The 14,105-nt window shown below is 45.3% G+C and overlaps 1 protein-coding gene across 4 annotated transcripts in view; it reads right to left on the bottom strand.

Annotated features, from left to right (window-relative positions):
• The window catches only part of DCX (doublecortin), an 81,644-nt gene that overhangs the window by 51,320 nt on the left and 16,219 nt on the right, over positions 1–14,105 (bottom strand). For all 4 annotated transcript variants that reach the window (XM_068205215.1, XM_068205214.1, XM_068205217.1 and 1 more), the window contains one exon: positions 6,867–7,207. In XM_068205215.1, the coding sequence (XP_068061316.1) occupies positions 6,867–7,207 (341 nt within the window). The remainder of the gene's footprint in view (positions 1–6,866; positions 7,208–14,105) is intronic.

The raw sequence follows: 14,105 nt of genomic DNA, 5'->3' as shown, positions 1-14,105 counted from the left end.
AATCCACACCCTTGCTCAGGATATTTTAAGTGTAACCTTCTCCCTCTCAGAGAAGGAGGGACTCTCATTCACATTGGTGGGATTGCTGCTGAAGCATCAAAAAGGAACCAGAAACTTAAGTTTCATATAATGACAAAAAGTCACAATGGAAAAAAACAACAAGGCTTTCTTGGCCTGTCCACAGCTCCAGATATTCAGCCTTATTTCCCTTGCTCATTTTCAGCCCATTTATTCCAAGATAAACCCTCTGGCACTACAGTGAATAATCCTCTTCTCTCTTGGGATTCAGAGTGAAAAGGGAACATGTCACTCTATGACAGAGAGAACTGCTAAAATAAAGATGCCACTGAGGATCGAATTTTTAGCATACGTCTCTTTCGGGGTGTGAATAGCACCAGGATGCAGTACCAGGGGCCACGTACTCCCAGGTCACCGGGTCACCTCTGACTGCATCTTTCAATAATTTTGACAGCCTGCCATCTGTGGCACAAGGAGCAGGTGTTCATGTGGAGCGTGGTCAGTGCATGGCTCTAAAATCAACCATTTCCAGCAAACAGCAACTCTGGAGCCTGCTTGTGGACTGGGAGCCTCACTGCCTTGAGAGAAAAACGAATTTTCCAGAGATTTTTACCCCAGCCAGGATCTGCAATGTGCCAATGAGTACACAAAGCTCTGTGCGTGGCAGGCAGGAGGATGACACCTCCTCCAGAACCTGAGAGTGAGGCAAAGCAATGGCAAAACATCCAGCAAAGTCTGCAAGAAGATGGTGTTCTCCACTGTCTCCCCTTGCTCTACACACAGAATTATAGAATGCTTTGGGTTGAAAGGGACCTTAAAGCTCATTTAGTGCCACCTGGACACTGCCAGGGATGGGGCAGCCACAGCTTCTCTGGGCAGCCTGTGCCAGGACCTCACCACCCCCACAGAGAAGAATTTTTTTTTTCCCCAATATCTAATTTAAATCTGCCCTCTGACAGTTCAAATCCATTTTCCCCTGTTTCCATCACTACCTGTCTTGTGGAGTGGTCGGACACCACACCAGGGGTAACCAGGTCAGTACAATGCTCACAGGAGAACAAGTCTGATCGAGAGTTCAGCTGCTGAGATCAGCCTGTGCCTGCTTTAAGAAGAACAGGAATTAGGATTCACAGTGCTCCAGACAGGCCCCTCTTCACCCAGATTCTGTAGCCCACAGACCCAGAGGAAACAGAAATTAATAAGCATAAAGTTCCTAAATAACATCTTAGAAAGTCTTCTGAATATTTTATCCTAAGTACTTAGATACTCACTCATGGAAGCTGGGCTTATTCATTCTAGTGAGTGCTAAAATCCTTGTGGGATACCTGTGGACTAATTGGTTCTGTCTGTGTCAGTGTCTAGTCAGGGCATGAATCAGGCAGTGCTGAGCCTGCAGCTCGCACTGAGAGCTCCCTGAAGGTGGAGAACGAGGCTGTGCTGTCTGGCTCTGGAAGTGACTGGGTTCAGGAGTTCTCCAGTCCATACATTATTCCTAATCCCCCTCGCATGACACACGGCTGCTGCAGAGCAGTGATCTCACTCACGCAAGCACCCTGAGCCAGAGCATCTGCAGCAGCCCTGGGGAGGAGCTGGGCTGGGATTAATCCCCATCCTGAGTGATGTGGGCAGGGATCCTGCCTGCTCAGCTCCTCTGCCCAGCCAGACCTGTCCTCTTGCTATCAAAATGGGAGATTTACACGGGGCCTGACAAATCTCAGAAGAAGCTGCGAGAGGAACGGGCTGAGGAACAGATGCAAACCAGATCTGGGCTTGTTCCAGCTTTGTGCAGCAGGGAGGGAAGGTGGGACTCCTCTTGGCACTGGCTGCTGCAGGAGCTTTAGCAGAAGGTGGGGTACAGAACACACTGCACCCTCTCCTGCTCTTCCCTCCGAGTTCCTCGGAGGCTGAATTCCAGCTTTACACCAGTGCATGGAACTGCAGGTTCTGGGGTCACTCCAGTGCAGTTCTTCAGCATCCTAAAGGGCAGACAACAACTTAGAACAACGAGTTGTTCTGACTCTCCTCAACATATGCAATAACACAAAGCAATTTGCTCACTTTGTAACCCTGAACCTGGTGCCTCAGGGTGTGAGTTAACTCCTGCCAGGGCTCTGGGGGGAATAGGCTCCCTCTGATCTTCCAGCAGTGCAGGTGTCACTGGGTACAGTCACACAGGTGTCACCTCCTTCCTGAGCACCAATTACAGATTACAGCTGTTGGAGGCCTTTTTCTATTTCAGTACAAACCTTGTTCCTTGTCTCATTGATACAATTTCATTAATACAATCAAAAGATCTACATTCTCCTGGAAGAGTTTGGTCCACTGCTGTTATCAACACTTGAGTGATTAATTTTTTACTATTTTTTTTCCCCAAATCCAGCTTAAAATCAGTGCAGCAACTCCAAAGTTTGGTTTCTCCAGTGCAATTTGTAGGGATGCCTTAATATTTAGGAGATGCAGTATTTAGGAGATGCTTTATCAACTAATTTATTGACTTTGATCACAAAGTCCCAACCTTAAACTTGCTGTAAGCTTTGTCATCCTGCTTCTCTCTCTGTGGCTGCTGCCTTTCCTCAGTGCAGGAAATCTAAAATGAAATGGCAACTTCTTGCCTGGCCAGGAGAGGTGGGCTGGCCCCCGGGGCTCTGGCATCAGCTTTGCAAACACAGAATGAACTCCCCTCATCACCTGCCACTTGATGTCCTTATCAAAGCTAAGGCTGCTAGAGGGGACCGTTTTATTAAGACTGGAAATTCTATTGGGAGTGCAGTCACAAGTGCCCTGACATATGGAAATGGATGTAATTTCATCTGATGAGACAGCTAACACTCAGATGGAGCAGCAGCACTGTGTCTGGGCAAGGGAACAGCCAATGAGCAGAGCATGGGTGACTTCTCCCCACGTTTGAAGATTTCAAAGGCCAAAGGAGATCACTGCAAGTTATCATGGCTAAAACCACAATCTGTTGCCTGCTTGTTGACCAGAATATCTCTATTTATGTGCAGCTGAAGCATGCAAGCTTTCCCTGCTCTGAACAGCACCTTTTCTGGTTATTTTTTGGTGATGATAATTGTTGGGTCACACAATGGGGTGTTTAGTTAATGAAGGCATGGCCATAAAACAGCTGGAGAAAAAGAAGAAATCCCACACCATAAAAGAATATCTTAATGCTAAAGTACAACTGGACATGCCTGATGAATTTCAGAGTATCGCCAAACTCAGACAATGACCAAAAAAAAAGGGATTGATTTGTGTCACTGCATCTCTTCAGGCACTTGGCTGAACCACTCACAGACCTTGGAATAAAACACAGGGCAGGAAAAGAGAAGTTGAGGGTGCACAAAAGACATCAGCTTCCACAGGTCACTGAGAGGCAGGCAGGAATGCAGGCAGAGCCCACCTGCAAAGCAAGGTGCTGACAGCAGCAGCACTGGGCTGCCAGGGGTGGAGCAGCCTCCTGTGCCCCAGAGAACACTGACCCATTGTGCCCCATGGTGAGCAAGGAGCTCAGGCATGAGCAGGACAGGAAATCTACACAACCTTTGCAAAGTCTAGCTCAGCCTCCTGCATTCAAAATATCCCGATGCCACTCCATCCATGCTCTCAAATTCTGCTTTCTAATTTGGCTTGTTAACGACGCGAGGCAGGAGCTGTCATCGTGGGTCTGTGAAGCAGCCAGGGCTCCCAGGAATCCAGACTTACTTGGGACATTGGGTAGAACTAAGAGTTTAAAAAAGGAGGAAGAATCGACCAAAATAACTGTTTTCCAGCATGATCCACAGGCCTGACCAAATTAAATCCTGAATGTGTGTATTTTAATTGTCTGTATTGCACATCTCAACACTACAGCAGTTGTAGTCACGGAACCAAGTGCTGAATTTGGCCCATTATAGCATCTGTTTAATACATGGAATTCTTTGACCCATACCACTTCCTGTACAGCCATGGAAGTTCCAAAGTTAAATCTCTGTTGTGATCCCATGTCACGACTTATTTTTGGTCAACTATTTGTAAAACCTTTTGAGCTCAGGGATGTGCATCAAGAGGTAATGCTTTGCTCCAGGGAGGGAAGCAGCTTGAGTACAGACATTAGAAATATGTTCAAGTTAAATAAACTACTTAAATACAAGATGCTAATTTAGCAGCTTCAAGGGCCATATTTCTCCAGCCAACCCAAGACATAAAAAGACACAATTTCATTAAAATAACCTAACCCCACTGTTGATTCAAGTGCTACATTTATTCAAACACAGCCCACCAGCTCTCAATTAGCTGCTTTCACACTCCAACTGCAGCAGGTCTGCAGTGCACAGAAATGTAATTATTCACACACCACCCTGTCACTGCCACCACTGTCTGTACTTCTAAAGCATCTTGATTACTGCACTGATGAGCACTATGGAAATGCCTATAAATAAAATAATCATCTCCCCTCATTAAGTTCCAGCTCGTGGACTGAGGAAGGATGATTTCCCTTTGTACACACTCCTTTTGTAAATTTTATCATTTCACAACAGAGGGAGCAACGTGCCTCTGATGGCACTCAAAGAGACAGACTGTCAGGATTCTTGTCAGTATTTCAGCCTTGAGCAGCTTGCATTTCTGCATGAATATTTCCTCCTGAAAATAAAGCGCTGTTTGTCAGAATCACGCATGCAGTAATCTCTTTCTAATGTCAGCATCAGACATGCAAAACCCCCTAATGTCATGTCAGGAGGTCAGATTTTATGGAGCAGTATGTCATGGAAACCCTAAGAGCCAGCATAAGCTTCTAGCTCTGACTTCCACACTAAGAACACACATCCATATAAAAGAACAAGCATTGAAGGAAACCTTCCACTAAAAACAAAGTCTTGGTGAACCAGGCTTGCTCCTCAGGAAGCTTCAACAGCAATTGGTGCTGCAAACAAATATCAAACATCCCATCAAGTATCCCATTATTGCCAAATCACAGTCTCGCTGTTTGCGATAACTGCACACAGTTACTGGGTGTACATTTGCACACACGGAAACTCCCAGTGGCATCTCCAACATGCAATCAAATGTCTCATTTCATAAAATGGTGAATTATAAAGCCGGAGAAATAAGTTAAATGTTGTATCAGGGCTGATCCCGTCTTGCTCTCCAACCAGAGGTGGAAGGGAATCACCACTTGCTCCTGTAAACAGCTAAAAAGGTGGAGAAGAGAGCAGTCTGATGGAAGCTCACAGAGCATCCCTACTTCTGCACCATCCAAAGAAACATCTCACCCCCAAACTGCCAGCAGCTCTCAAAGAACTGAGGCCACTCACAGGTTCAGATTAAGATCCTCCTTCCCAGCTGGGAGAACAGCAGGACTGACACAGTGTCAGCATGAGCAGGGAGCTGCTCTCAGGCCAGATCCAACTATGGAACCCTCTGCAAAGCTGCTGTGACCAAAGGGCACGGTCCCATGCCCAGGTGTGATCACCTCAGGGAGCACAGGTCATTTGAGATTCTCCTTCCTCTTTCCCTGGTCTCTCCCAAGGTTTCCAGTGCATCTCTGCTGGTATCACTGCTCATTTCCAGCAGGTTACTGTGTCTATGGACAGCCACCCTCTCATGTTCAAACTGTGCATCTGAGGAAGGAAAAGTGCTGTGTTGAGACAGGTGGAAAGGAAACCTTTGGCAGACAGATGGGATTTTTTGTGCATCTGAAGCTGGAACCAGACAGTAACTAATGTGCAGGACACAGGATGGGACAAAGCAAGAATCACAGCATAGCTTGGGTTGGAAGGGACCTTAAAGATCACTTAGTTCCAGCCCCCTGCCATGAGCAGGGACACCAGACTATCAGGTCAGAGTGACATGCTGCTCTCAGCTCCCAGGCACTACACTACATTCCTGGATTGAGCAGGACATTGTAGGAACCTGTATTTGGGATGAACATTTTTATTTGTAAAATCTGCATTTCCTTGGACAGAGCCAGTCCTTGAATAATTTTCTCCAGAGACAGGACAGAGTTAATTTAATGCAAAACCATCAATCCCTAGAATAGCCAGCGTCCAAACCCACACAAAGAGGTGTGCTGCCTGACTCCAGAATCTGGAGCAGGAAAAGTAGTGACAAAAATAAGATCATTCCTCAATTACAATTAACAAAAACATTAAATCAGGCTCAGAATTGCCCTTGAAGAATCTAGCTCTTCCCAGCTCTAAAAATGATCCCCCACATTCCTTTAAGGCTTTTCATAGATACAGCAATATGAAATGGCTCGTTGCTGTGTAGCTGCTAACAAGAGACAGATGTTTCCTTCAGTTCCAGCAACATGTAGACATGAAGCACATTTTGATGACCTGCTAAATATTTCTGACTCTTTCTGCACATTACCTCCTTGTGCGTTTAGTCAAGGAAATGCTCCACAGTTCCACACTTTCCCTGCTCACTCTGGAGCTGGACAGAAGAGCTGCCTGGATCAATCACTTTATCTTAGCAAGCCTTCACCAGAGGGCAAGGAAAGTGAAGCAACACGTTTTCACTGAGCGGAGCCAAACCTGGAGAGTTCTTCCAGTGAGTCCAGAGCCAGATCAGCTGGTGGCCATGAGCCCCAGTCCCCCTGTTATTTCTTTAGCTGGCCCAGAAGACACGCACCGCACGCCAGCGTGCAGGGCGAGCATCTGTTCCACCCAGACCCACGGCTACATTCTTCACTTGGTATTAATATCAGGGAAAATTTAGTAACCTAACCACTGGCATGAGAAGCCATACTTCTAAGGGAACAGATGGCAGCAATCATCTCAGCTTAATTTTAGGCTTCAAGAATTGCTCTGAGTCAGCAAAGCCGCACGACGAGAGGAAGAAAAAGACATAACATCTGTAAAACCTCCTACCTGCTTCCCATCCAAGGTGTACAGCTTTTTGACCACCCCTGTCTCCAGTTTGATGGCTTCAGTGATGTCAGTGAGGACCTGCTCAAAGGAGTGGGCAGTCTTCTTGTTGAGGAGCACGCGCACGGCCTTGCGGGGCTTGACCCCGCTGCGGATGATGGTCACCAGCTTGGGGCGCACAAAATCCTTGTTCTCCTTGGCCTGGGCACTGTTGCTGCTGGCCAGGGACTGAGGTGCTTTCTGGTTGGCAGAGGTCTTCACGTTGACAGACCAGTTGGGGTTGACGTTCTTGGTGTATTCCACCTTCTTGAAGAAGTTGTCGGATGAGCAGACATAACTCTCCCCTGGAGGAAGAAACGAGATTCTGGAGTAAGCACCAGCTCTGTGCTCTTCCCCCACGAATCATGCAAACCATTGATAATTGTTTCCATTAGCACTCCCACGACAGCTTGTTCTTAAAACATTCTGCCTTGTTTTAATGCTATATTTATGGTTATTTTAAAATTGCTGGTATTTCCACAAAGTAAGCGAGTCAGCCATCAGCAAACACCTACAATCACGTGAACCAGGGGTTGAGAGAGGTTGAGTTATAAAGGTATTTAGGTACTTGAAGATGCAGCTAAGCTTTCCAAGAGCTTCAGAACACCAAATTCATTTGACCACCCTGATTATTTTATAAATTTGCCAGTTTTCCCTTTATGTTTACAGACCTAGGTACTACTTCAGTGTGTCATTCCCTGCCAAGAGCACATCAACATTCATCCACAAAGTGCCTTCTGCACCAGGCCTGAAAAATAATCAAAATCTTGTCCTGAACAGTCTCCACTAAAAGTAGCCTTGATAAATCTAGCAGGCATAACAAATATGCACTGTTGGAGCATCAGTGGTTTATTAGGGAACAGACCTAGTGGCAGCTGAGATTAAACACTGCACCAAATACCACTCCTTGATTTACATGGCTGATACCAACCAAAAATACATTAAATCCAAATTTAGAAATGGCAGAGAAGAGTTACAGCATCTTTTTAGTAATTCCCAAAAAGCCCTTCCCTATCCCACCCAAAATTAGTTTCAGGCTTTGTCTGTAATTTACAGGATCCTATCTATCCAAGGTTTTAAAAACACCTTAAAGGATTTGTAGGAGCTTCTTTTGGGCCTGCAAATCTGATGGATGCTGGGAGAGTTATTACTAGAATGAGACTGTAAACCAGTACATCCCTAAGGGAATGTAGCTGTCTGGTCTGAAATGACTCAGGCTGCACTGAAAAAAAGTCACTCACTGCTGGAGGAAGAAGCTTTCGTCTCGCCATTAGATAAAATTTTAATAGGAACTGAAGGCATGACCTGTAGGATTTTAGAGTCTCTTCTGGTGTTATCTTTGTCTGATCTTACAGAATTAAGTTCTTCATGTACTACGATACGTTTTGAAAGCAAAATACAGATTTAACTATTTTGAAAGACATTTTTTTTAAAAAAAGAAACCCCTTCTTTAAAAAAAAACAGATTGGCTGCATTTCCTTGTCTGTCCCTGACTGCAAACTCCAAGGCTCAGACATCTTTGAAAAGCTTATCCCCCAGCCAAGTCTGGCTTCCCATCCAGGGATCTCTAGGACAGGATTTGACATCCAGTTGGCAAAATACGGATTTCCAAACATCCCGCTGATTTTCACATGGCCCAGGCACGTAACGTGCCCGGGACAAAGTTCATACTGAAACTCCTTCTGCTGACTAAACTGCACTTCTGATGGAGGCACCAGAACCCATGGTGAGACCACAACAGACACACAATGAACAGATTTTAACAAGCTTATAACAGCACTCTGTGTATTTCTGTCCAGGGTGTGATGTCACAAGCAGCCATAGAAAAGATGCAGGATTCTCACTTATTTTAACCCCACCTTTGTACCCAGTTTGCCACCATGATGCCCACTTGTGGTGTTTGCATCACCAACTGCAGCTCTTCTCCATCAGTTGTATAAAAATGACCAAAATCCTTGATCAACAGGAAGCAGATATTCTGCTTCCCCTTCTAAAGATGAAATACAAATATAGAAGAAAGAAGAGAGGCTTGTGATGAACACTCTGTTGGGCATTTTGACAACTGGTGTATCCCAAACTAACAATAATCCCACCAGCAGGTTGTGTTGGCCTGAACAAACAGTAAAAATCTCTTTTTGCTGACAGCAACACCCCTCAATAAACCAAGCATGCAGGCCTGCCCATATCTGGAGCTCCTTAATCCCCAACATTTTGTGAATCTGACTCAATAGAAACTCAAATATATCCCCTAGAGTACCACACATTATACCAAATTCCCTCTGGGAATATAGTTTTGCAGAAGCTTTGAATACTTCAAATCTTGCTGATTAATAAGTGATAAGTTGTGGTTTATTCATCTGCTTCAGCCAAGTAACACCTGGTGCAGAGCAGGCCCAGGCTTCTCTCCAGTTTCACGACTGAGAGAAGGGCAGCAAGGAGTCTGGAATGCTCCCAGGAATTAACCATGAAAAGAACCTGAGCCCTCCCAAGCCCATAATCCCTGGGCAGCAGAGCCCTGCTAAGTGTGCTCAGCAGAACTGTGCATTATCCTCTGAGAAAAGGGATTTCTCTGTTTAAATGCAGCACTAAGAATAAGTGATTTGAATGCTGCTGTCACCCCAGCTTCCCTGTGCCAGCTCCTGACCTCACATCCACCTCTGCTTCCCCACCTGAAAAACAGAAATAAACTATCAGCCACTGAAGTGTAGCAAGGCTTGGCTTGCATCTGCATTTACCTTCATGTGTATTATTTTCACAGTGAAAGAAAGTACACATTTGCACTGTGTTCTGTAGACACCTGAGGTGCTGGAGCATATTTTCTATTAACAAGTTGCATATTTTAAAGTAAACTGAAGAGATTCCTGATCTGTCTGGTACAGTACCATTACTCTTAGCTCCAGCTGAGTCCTTTTGAGCTCCTCACTGCACACCACAGCTGCTTGTGCATTTACACCACTGTACACCAAAGGCAACAGTGGCATAAAGGCAGAACCCTTGTAGAGTTTGTTCCACAGATGTGATCTTAGGCAGATCCTCTCAAGCTGTGCTCACACTCACAAGTGGAAAATGGAATCTGCCCTTTCTCCCTTTGTTTCATTTAACCCAAACCCCAGCAAATAAAATCCGTACTGTACTCGATTCTGAAACTGGAGAGAAATCTCCTTGGAGAGACACTCCAGAACTGCAGCTCAGAGCAGCAGCTCTTCTCAGCATCATTTCTGCAGTCACAGCAGCACAGCTCCAGGGAAGAGGAGCTTTTCTTTCCTTCCTTCCTGACCTAAGGATGTGACCTGAAGCTTTAACTTCATTTAAAAACCACTTCAACTAATGTCTTCCTTAACTCAGTTTATGACCCTCAAATAGCAGCAAGATCATCGTTCAAGTGCCTCAGTGAGGCATACATGCATTTGCCAGCCAGGAACATACTTTCCACAGTGTATTTCACTTCCCACAGCGGAGTTTTACCCAAACCTTACCATGGTGGTAGGAGGATTGAGCAAGCATGGGCTGAAGAACTGTGAACTTTGCAGCTTTTAACTGCACAAAGTGGCCAGGAGATGATAAAGAAGAGAAATCTTAGGGGGAATAGAGCTACCATGGAAGGAGGAGTGGATTCTCTGTGGGTTTCTGTGCCACATCTGTCTGTGCTAAGCCTATAATGAGAAGTCAAGGTGTACAACTGTGCCAGCCACAGAAATATGACTGACAGACACAGCGTGACAGCAGAAGATGTGCTCAGCACAACAGAAGGAATGGGAAGAGGATGTGAGATCTTGTCACGAGCAAAAGAAACAACTCCAAGAAGAACATTGCTCCCCAGCCCTAAGCACAAAAATCTGTGCACAAATATTTCCAGGAGCACATATCTCAATCCAGAAAGCAGCTGAGCACACGTGCAGAAATCCCACTGCAAGCCATGAGAGGGTACAATGGACAGCCACGCCATTAATTCCAAACAAACCCCAGAAAGGGAGCCCCAAAGAGACACACTCCTGCACTGGGGCTGGGGAGCATCATCCTGACAAAACCCCTGTGGTGCCAAGGACACTGTTGGTTTAGTGCAGGGCCAGCTCAGAGCACGATGCCCTTTTTTACACGGCAGAGCCATAGCCCACAGGGGGGTGAGCATTGTCACCAGGCCAGGCTGCTCCAGACGTGTCACAATTCCTATCGTGCCACCAAACCAGCCAAGGCATTTCCTCACTGCTCCTGCCTGCCCTCAGCAATGGCTGGGCTGACTGCAGACCTCAGACCTGCTGGCATGACCATCGTATTTGCCATTTGGAGCCAGGCTTGTATCGCACAGAATTACCCCAGCTTCAAGTGCATGACACATCCCAGTGCTGCCGATTTGATGGAAGCACAAGGAGATTATGCAGCTCCTAAAGAAGGGATGATCTCAGCAAAGATAAGGTTTGCCTTGGAGAAGGTTCCTTAGAAAAACCCTAAGCTCCAGATGAGTGCTAATCCTCCAACCCTCTTACAGCAGCTCCCTGTGACAATACCAAAAATTACAGGCTGTGCTTTCAGGAAAAGTTATCCTTCTTCAGCATGCACCAGCAACTTTCCAAGGACAATGAACTGTGGGCAGAAGTCTTTTCAGAAAAATCAGGAAAGCTGGATTGAGGCCATTTTGAAAGTCTAAGTGTTAACAGTTATTCCAGGAACAGTCTCTGTGGGCAGCAGTCAATTATTTTGGCTGTTAGCTCTGCAGTTGCAAAGTTGAGAATGAGCTACTGTGCCCAGCTTTTGTGTTTCATGGAATTTACCAGGGCAGCAGCAGGAATTAAGTGGACTTAACACCTTGCAGAGTTCATTCCATATGGTTTCGGAAGAGGCCTTGAGATTCAAATGCTTGAACTTGCTGCTGCTTCATGAGTTAAAAAGACCTACTCCAGCATGGCAAAAGGAACCCTGGAAGAGCTCCCTTCCCTTGCCCCTCCATGAACAGAAGCACCTCTTGTTCCGCTGACGAAGTGGAAGAAATGCCTGATTAGAAATCACTTTCAACCACATGATGCCCATAAAGAATTTTGGGACCACACCAGTCCTAGCGTGACAGCCAGGATGAGCAAGCAAATAAAACAGAGCCCCATGGACAAATTTTGTTATGTAGGATGTAATTAGCTGAGCTATCAGGCCAACAGACACCCACAGAAAACAATTCCACAGGTTACCAAGGTTTCAGTATGAAACTACAGGAACTTCACTTTTCCAGGCAAACTGGAACACACACATTGGGTGGAGATTCCAGGATGTTTCCTGTGAACCCCTCAGTCCCAGCACACACCAGACTGCACAGTTCCAGGGTGGAGCCCCTCCCATGATTACTTTAAATATGCCTGGACAAGATTTTGGAAAATATTCCCAAGGACATGACAGGATACAAAAAGCTTGGAATCACTTTGTGGAATATCTCACACAGCCCAAGAATATTTGCAATGAATGCAATGAAACCACACCGAGCAAAACAGATCCTACTCAGCTTTTTCTAGAGTTTGATTTGAAACAAGGGCAAATTTCAAACAAGCAGCCCAGGACAGGACATAAAATCCACCTTTGGAGGTGCCTTGCCTTCACTCCCAGGTTGTGCTTCACTCTCCATTTCATTATGTCAAGAAGCTGAATATGGGAAAGCAGCAAAATTATGGAGAGGGATTAAAAAAACCCTTTTGTCCCACAAAGAACTCATTTATGGGACAGTGGGGACTGGAACAAGTGGCCAAGAATAGCATTTCTTAAGCCATCTTTGCTGCTGAAGTCAATGCACAACATCAGCTTCCACCTCCACCCAGTCCTCCATTCGAGGACAAAAAATAATCAGAGCTGAGGTAGGACAACTTCTCATCACATCAAGTCTACGAGAAGAGGCTCAAAATTAACCAAGGACCAAACCACATGTCCAGAATTAAATTTGAGCTGAAACTTGGATGAAATGCTCTACCATCATCATGAGAAAGGATGGAAAGGATGGCACATGATTATTTTAGCATCTTTCATATGCAAGTTTTATCACAGCACAAGGCACAGAATTATCAGTTACAAGTGACTCACCAGTAAATGCAGCTACATAAATCAACTTCCCAAAGCCCTGGTCACGGGAACCAATTCTATATGAAGGGGAATAAAGCCCACCTGGTGTTCTTTTCCAAAATATTCATCTGCCACGATGAATAGCAGCACCTTGGGCCAACATCCACTCCTGACCCAGCCAAGGCAGTGGAACACAAGTGGAAGGATGAGCTGGAGCAGGATGCTGCCCTGCATTTAACCAGCACAGAGATTAAGGAGGAATGCAGTCCTAAGCAACATCAGCAGGTGTATTATTTATTTATATTAAAGCTTATTATTATTATATTATTAATATTATTTATATTAAAGCTGAATGCTGGAAATAGGAAGTCAGAATTGAGACAATTACTACAGTGATGGAAGATGGCTGCTAGGACTGAAAAGGGGAAGAAAAAAATGTTCAGATGGGTGGATTTTGAGAGAAGGAGACAGCTCCCTGGAAAAGAATGGAAAAAGCAACCTGTGACCAGTGAGGGAGAACTCAGCTGGCAGCAAAAGGCACCTGTGTGACAGAGCTCTGAGGGCTTCCAAAATGTGAGATGTTAGGGTGCAGTGCAGGAAAGGACCAAGAGCCTCAGCCCAACAGATGGAAGGAATGTGAAAAAAAAGAGTATGAAAAACTTCACTTGTTCTCATTATGGGAGTAACCTTGAGTGCCAGGAAGAACTCTGGGTCTGGAGAACAAAAGGGTGATTCCAAGCACCAGTTAATTAGCAGCACAACGTGGTTTGTGTTCACCTGAAATGTCTGTCTGTAGGATATTGCTGCTTTGCAATATCATTCTCTGCCCTCCAGAACTCCACTCAGGCTACACTATGTAAGTACATTTTTCAGTCAGAAGTAATCAAACACTTAGAACATGTGAAATATTGTCAGTAATTCACAAGTTTTTGCCATCTAACCACTGAGATGAGCCTCTTTGATGACTTTTCCTAGATTCTACTTGCTTATTGGAAATTACAATGATAAATTAGCTCCATTATAGCAACAAGCACTGGTTTGGTTACCCTCAGTCTCCAAACAGAAAGCAAATTTTTAAGAGACATGCCCTGGTTGTGTGTGCACTGTTCCTGTGTGTCACAGCAGAATTACTCCCAAATTCTGGGTTTCATGCAGGTACCTTGCACACAG

The sequence above is a fragment of the Anomalospiza imberbis genome, chromosome 14 (assembly GCF_031753505.1).
Source record: "Anomalospiza imberbis isolate Cuckoo-Finch-1a 21T00152 chromosome 14, ASM3175350v1, whole genome shotgun sequence".
Classification (NCBI taxonomy): Eukaryota; Metazoa; Chordata; class Aves; order Passeriformes; family Viduidae; genus Anomalospiza; species Anomalospiza imberbis.
Note: the sequence above shows the minus strand (reverse complement) of the source record. Positions and strands in the feature narration are given on the sequence as shown.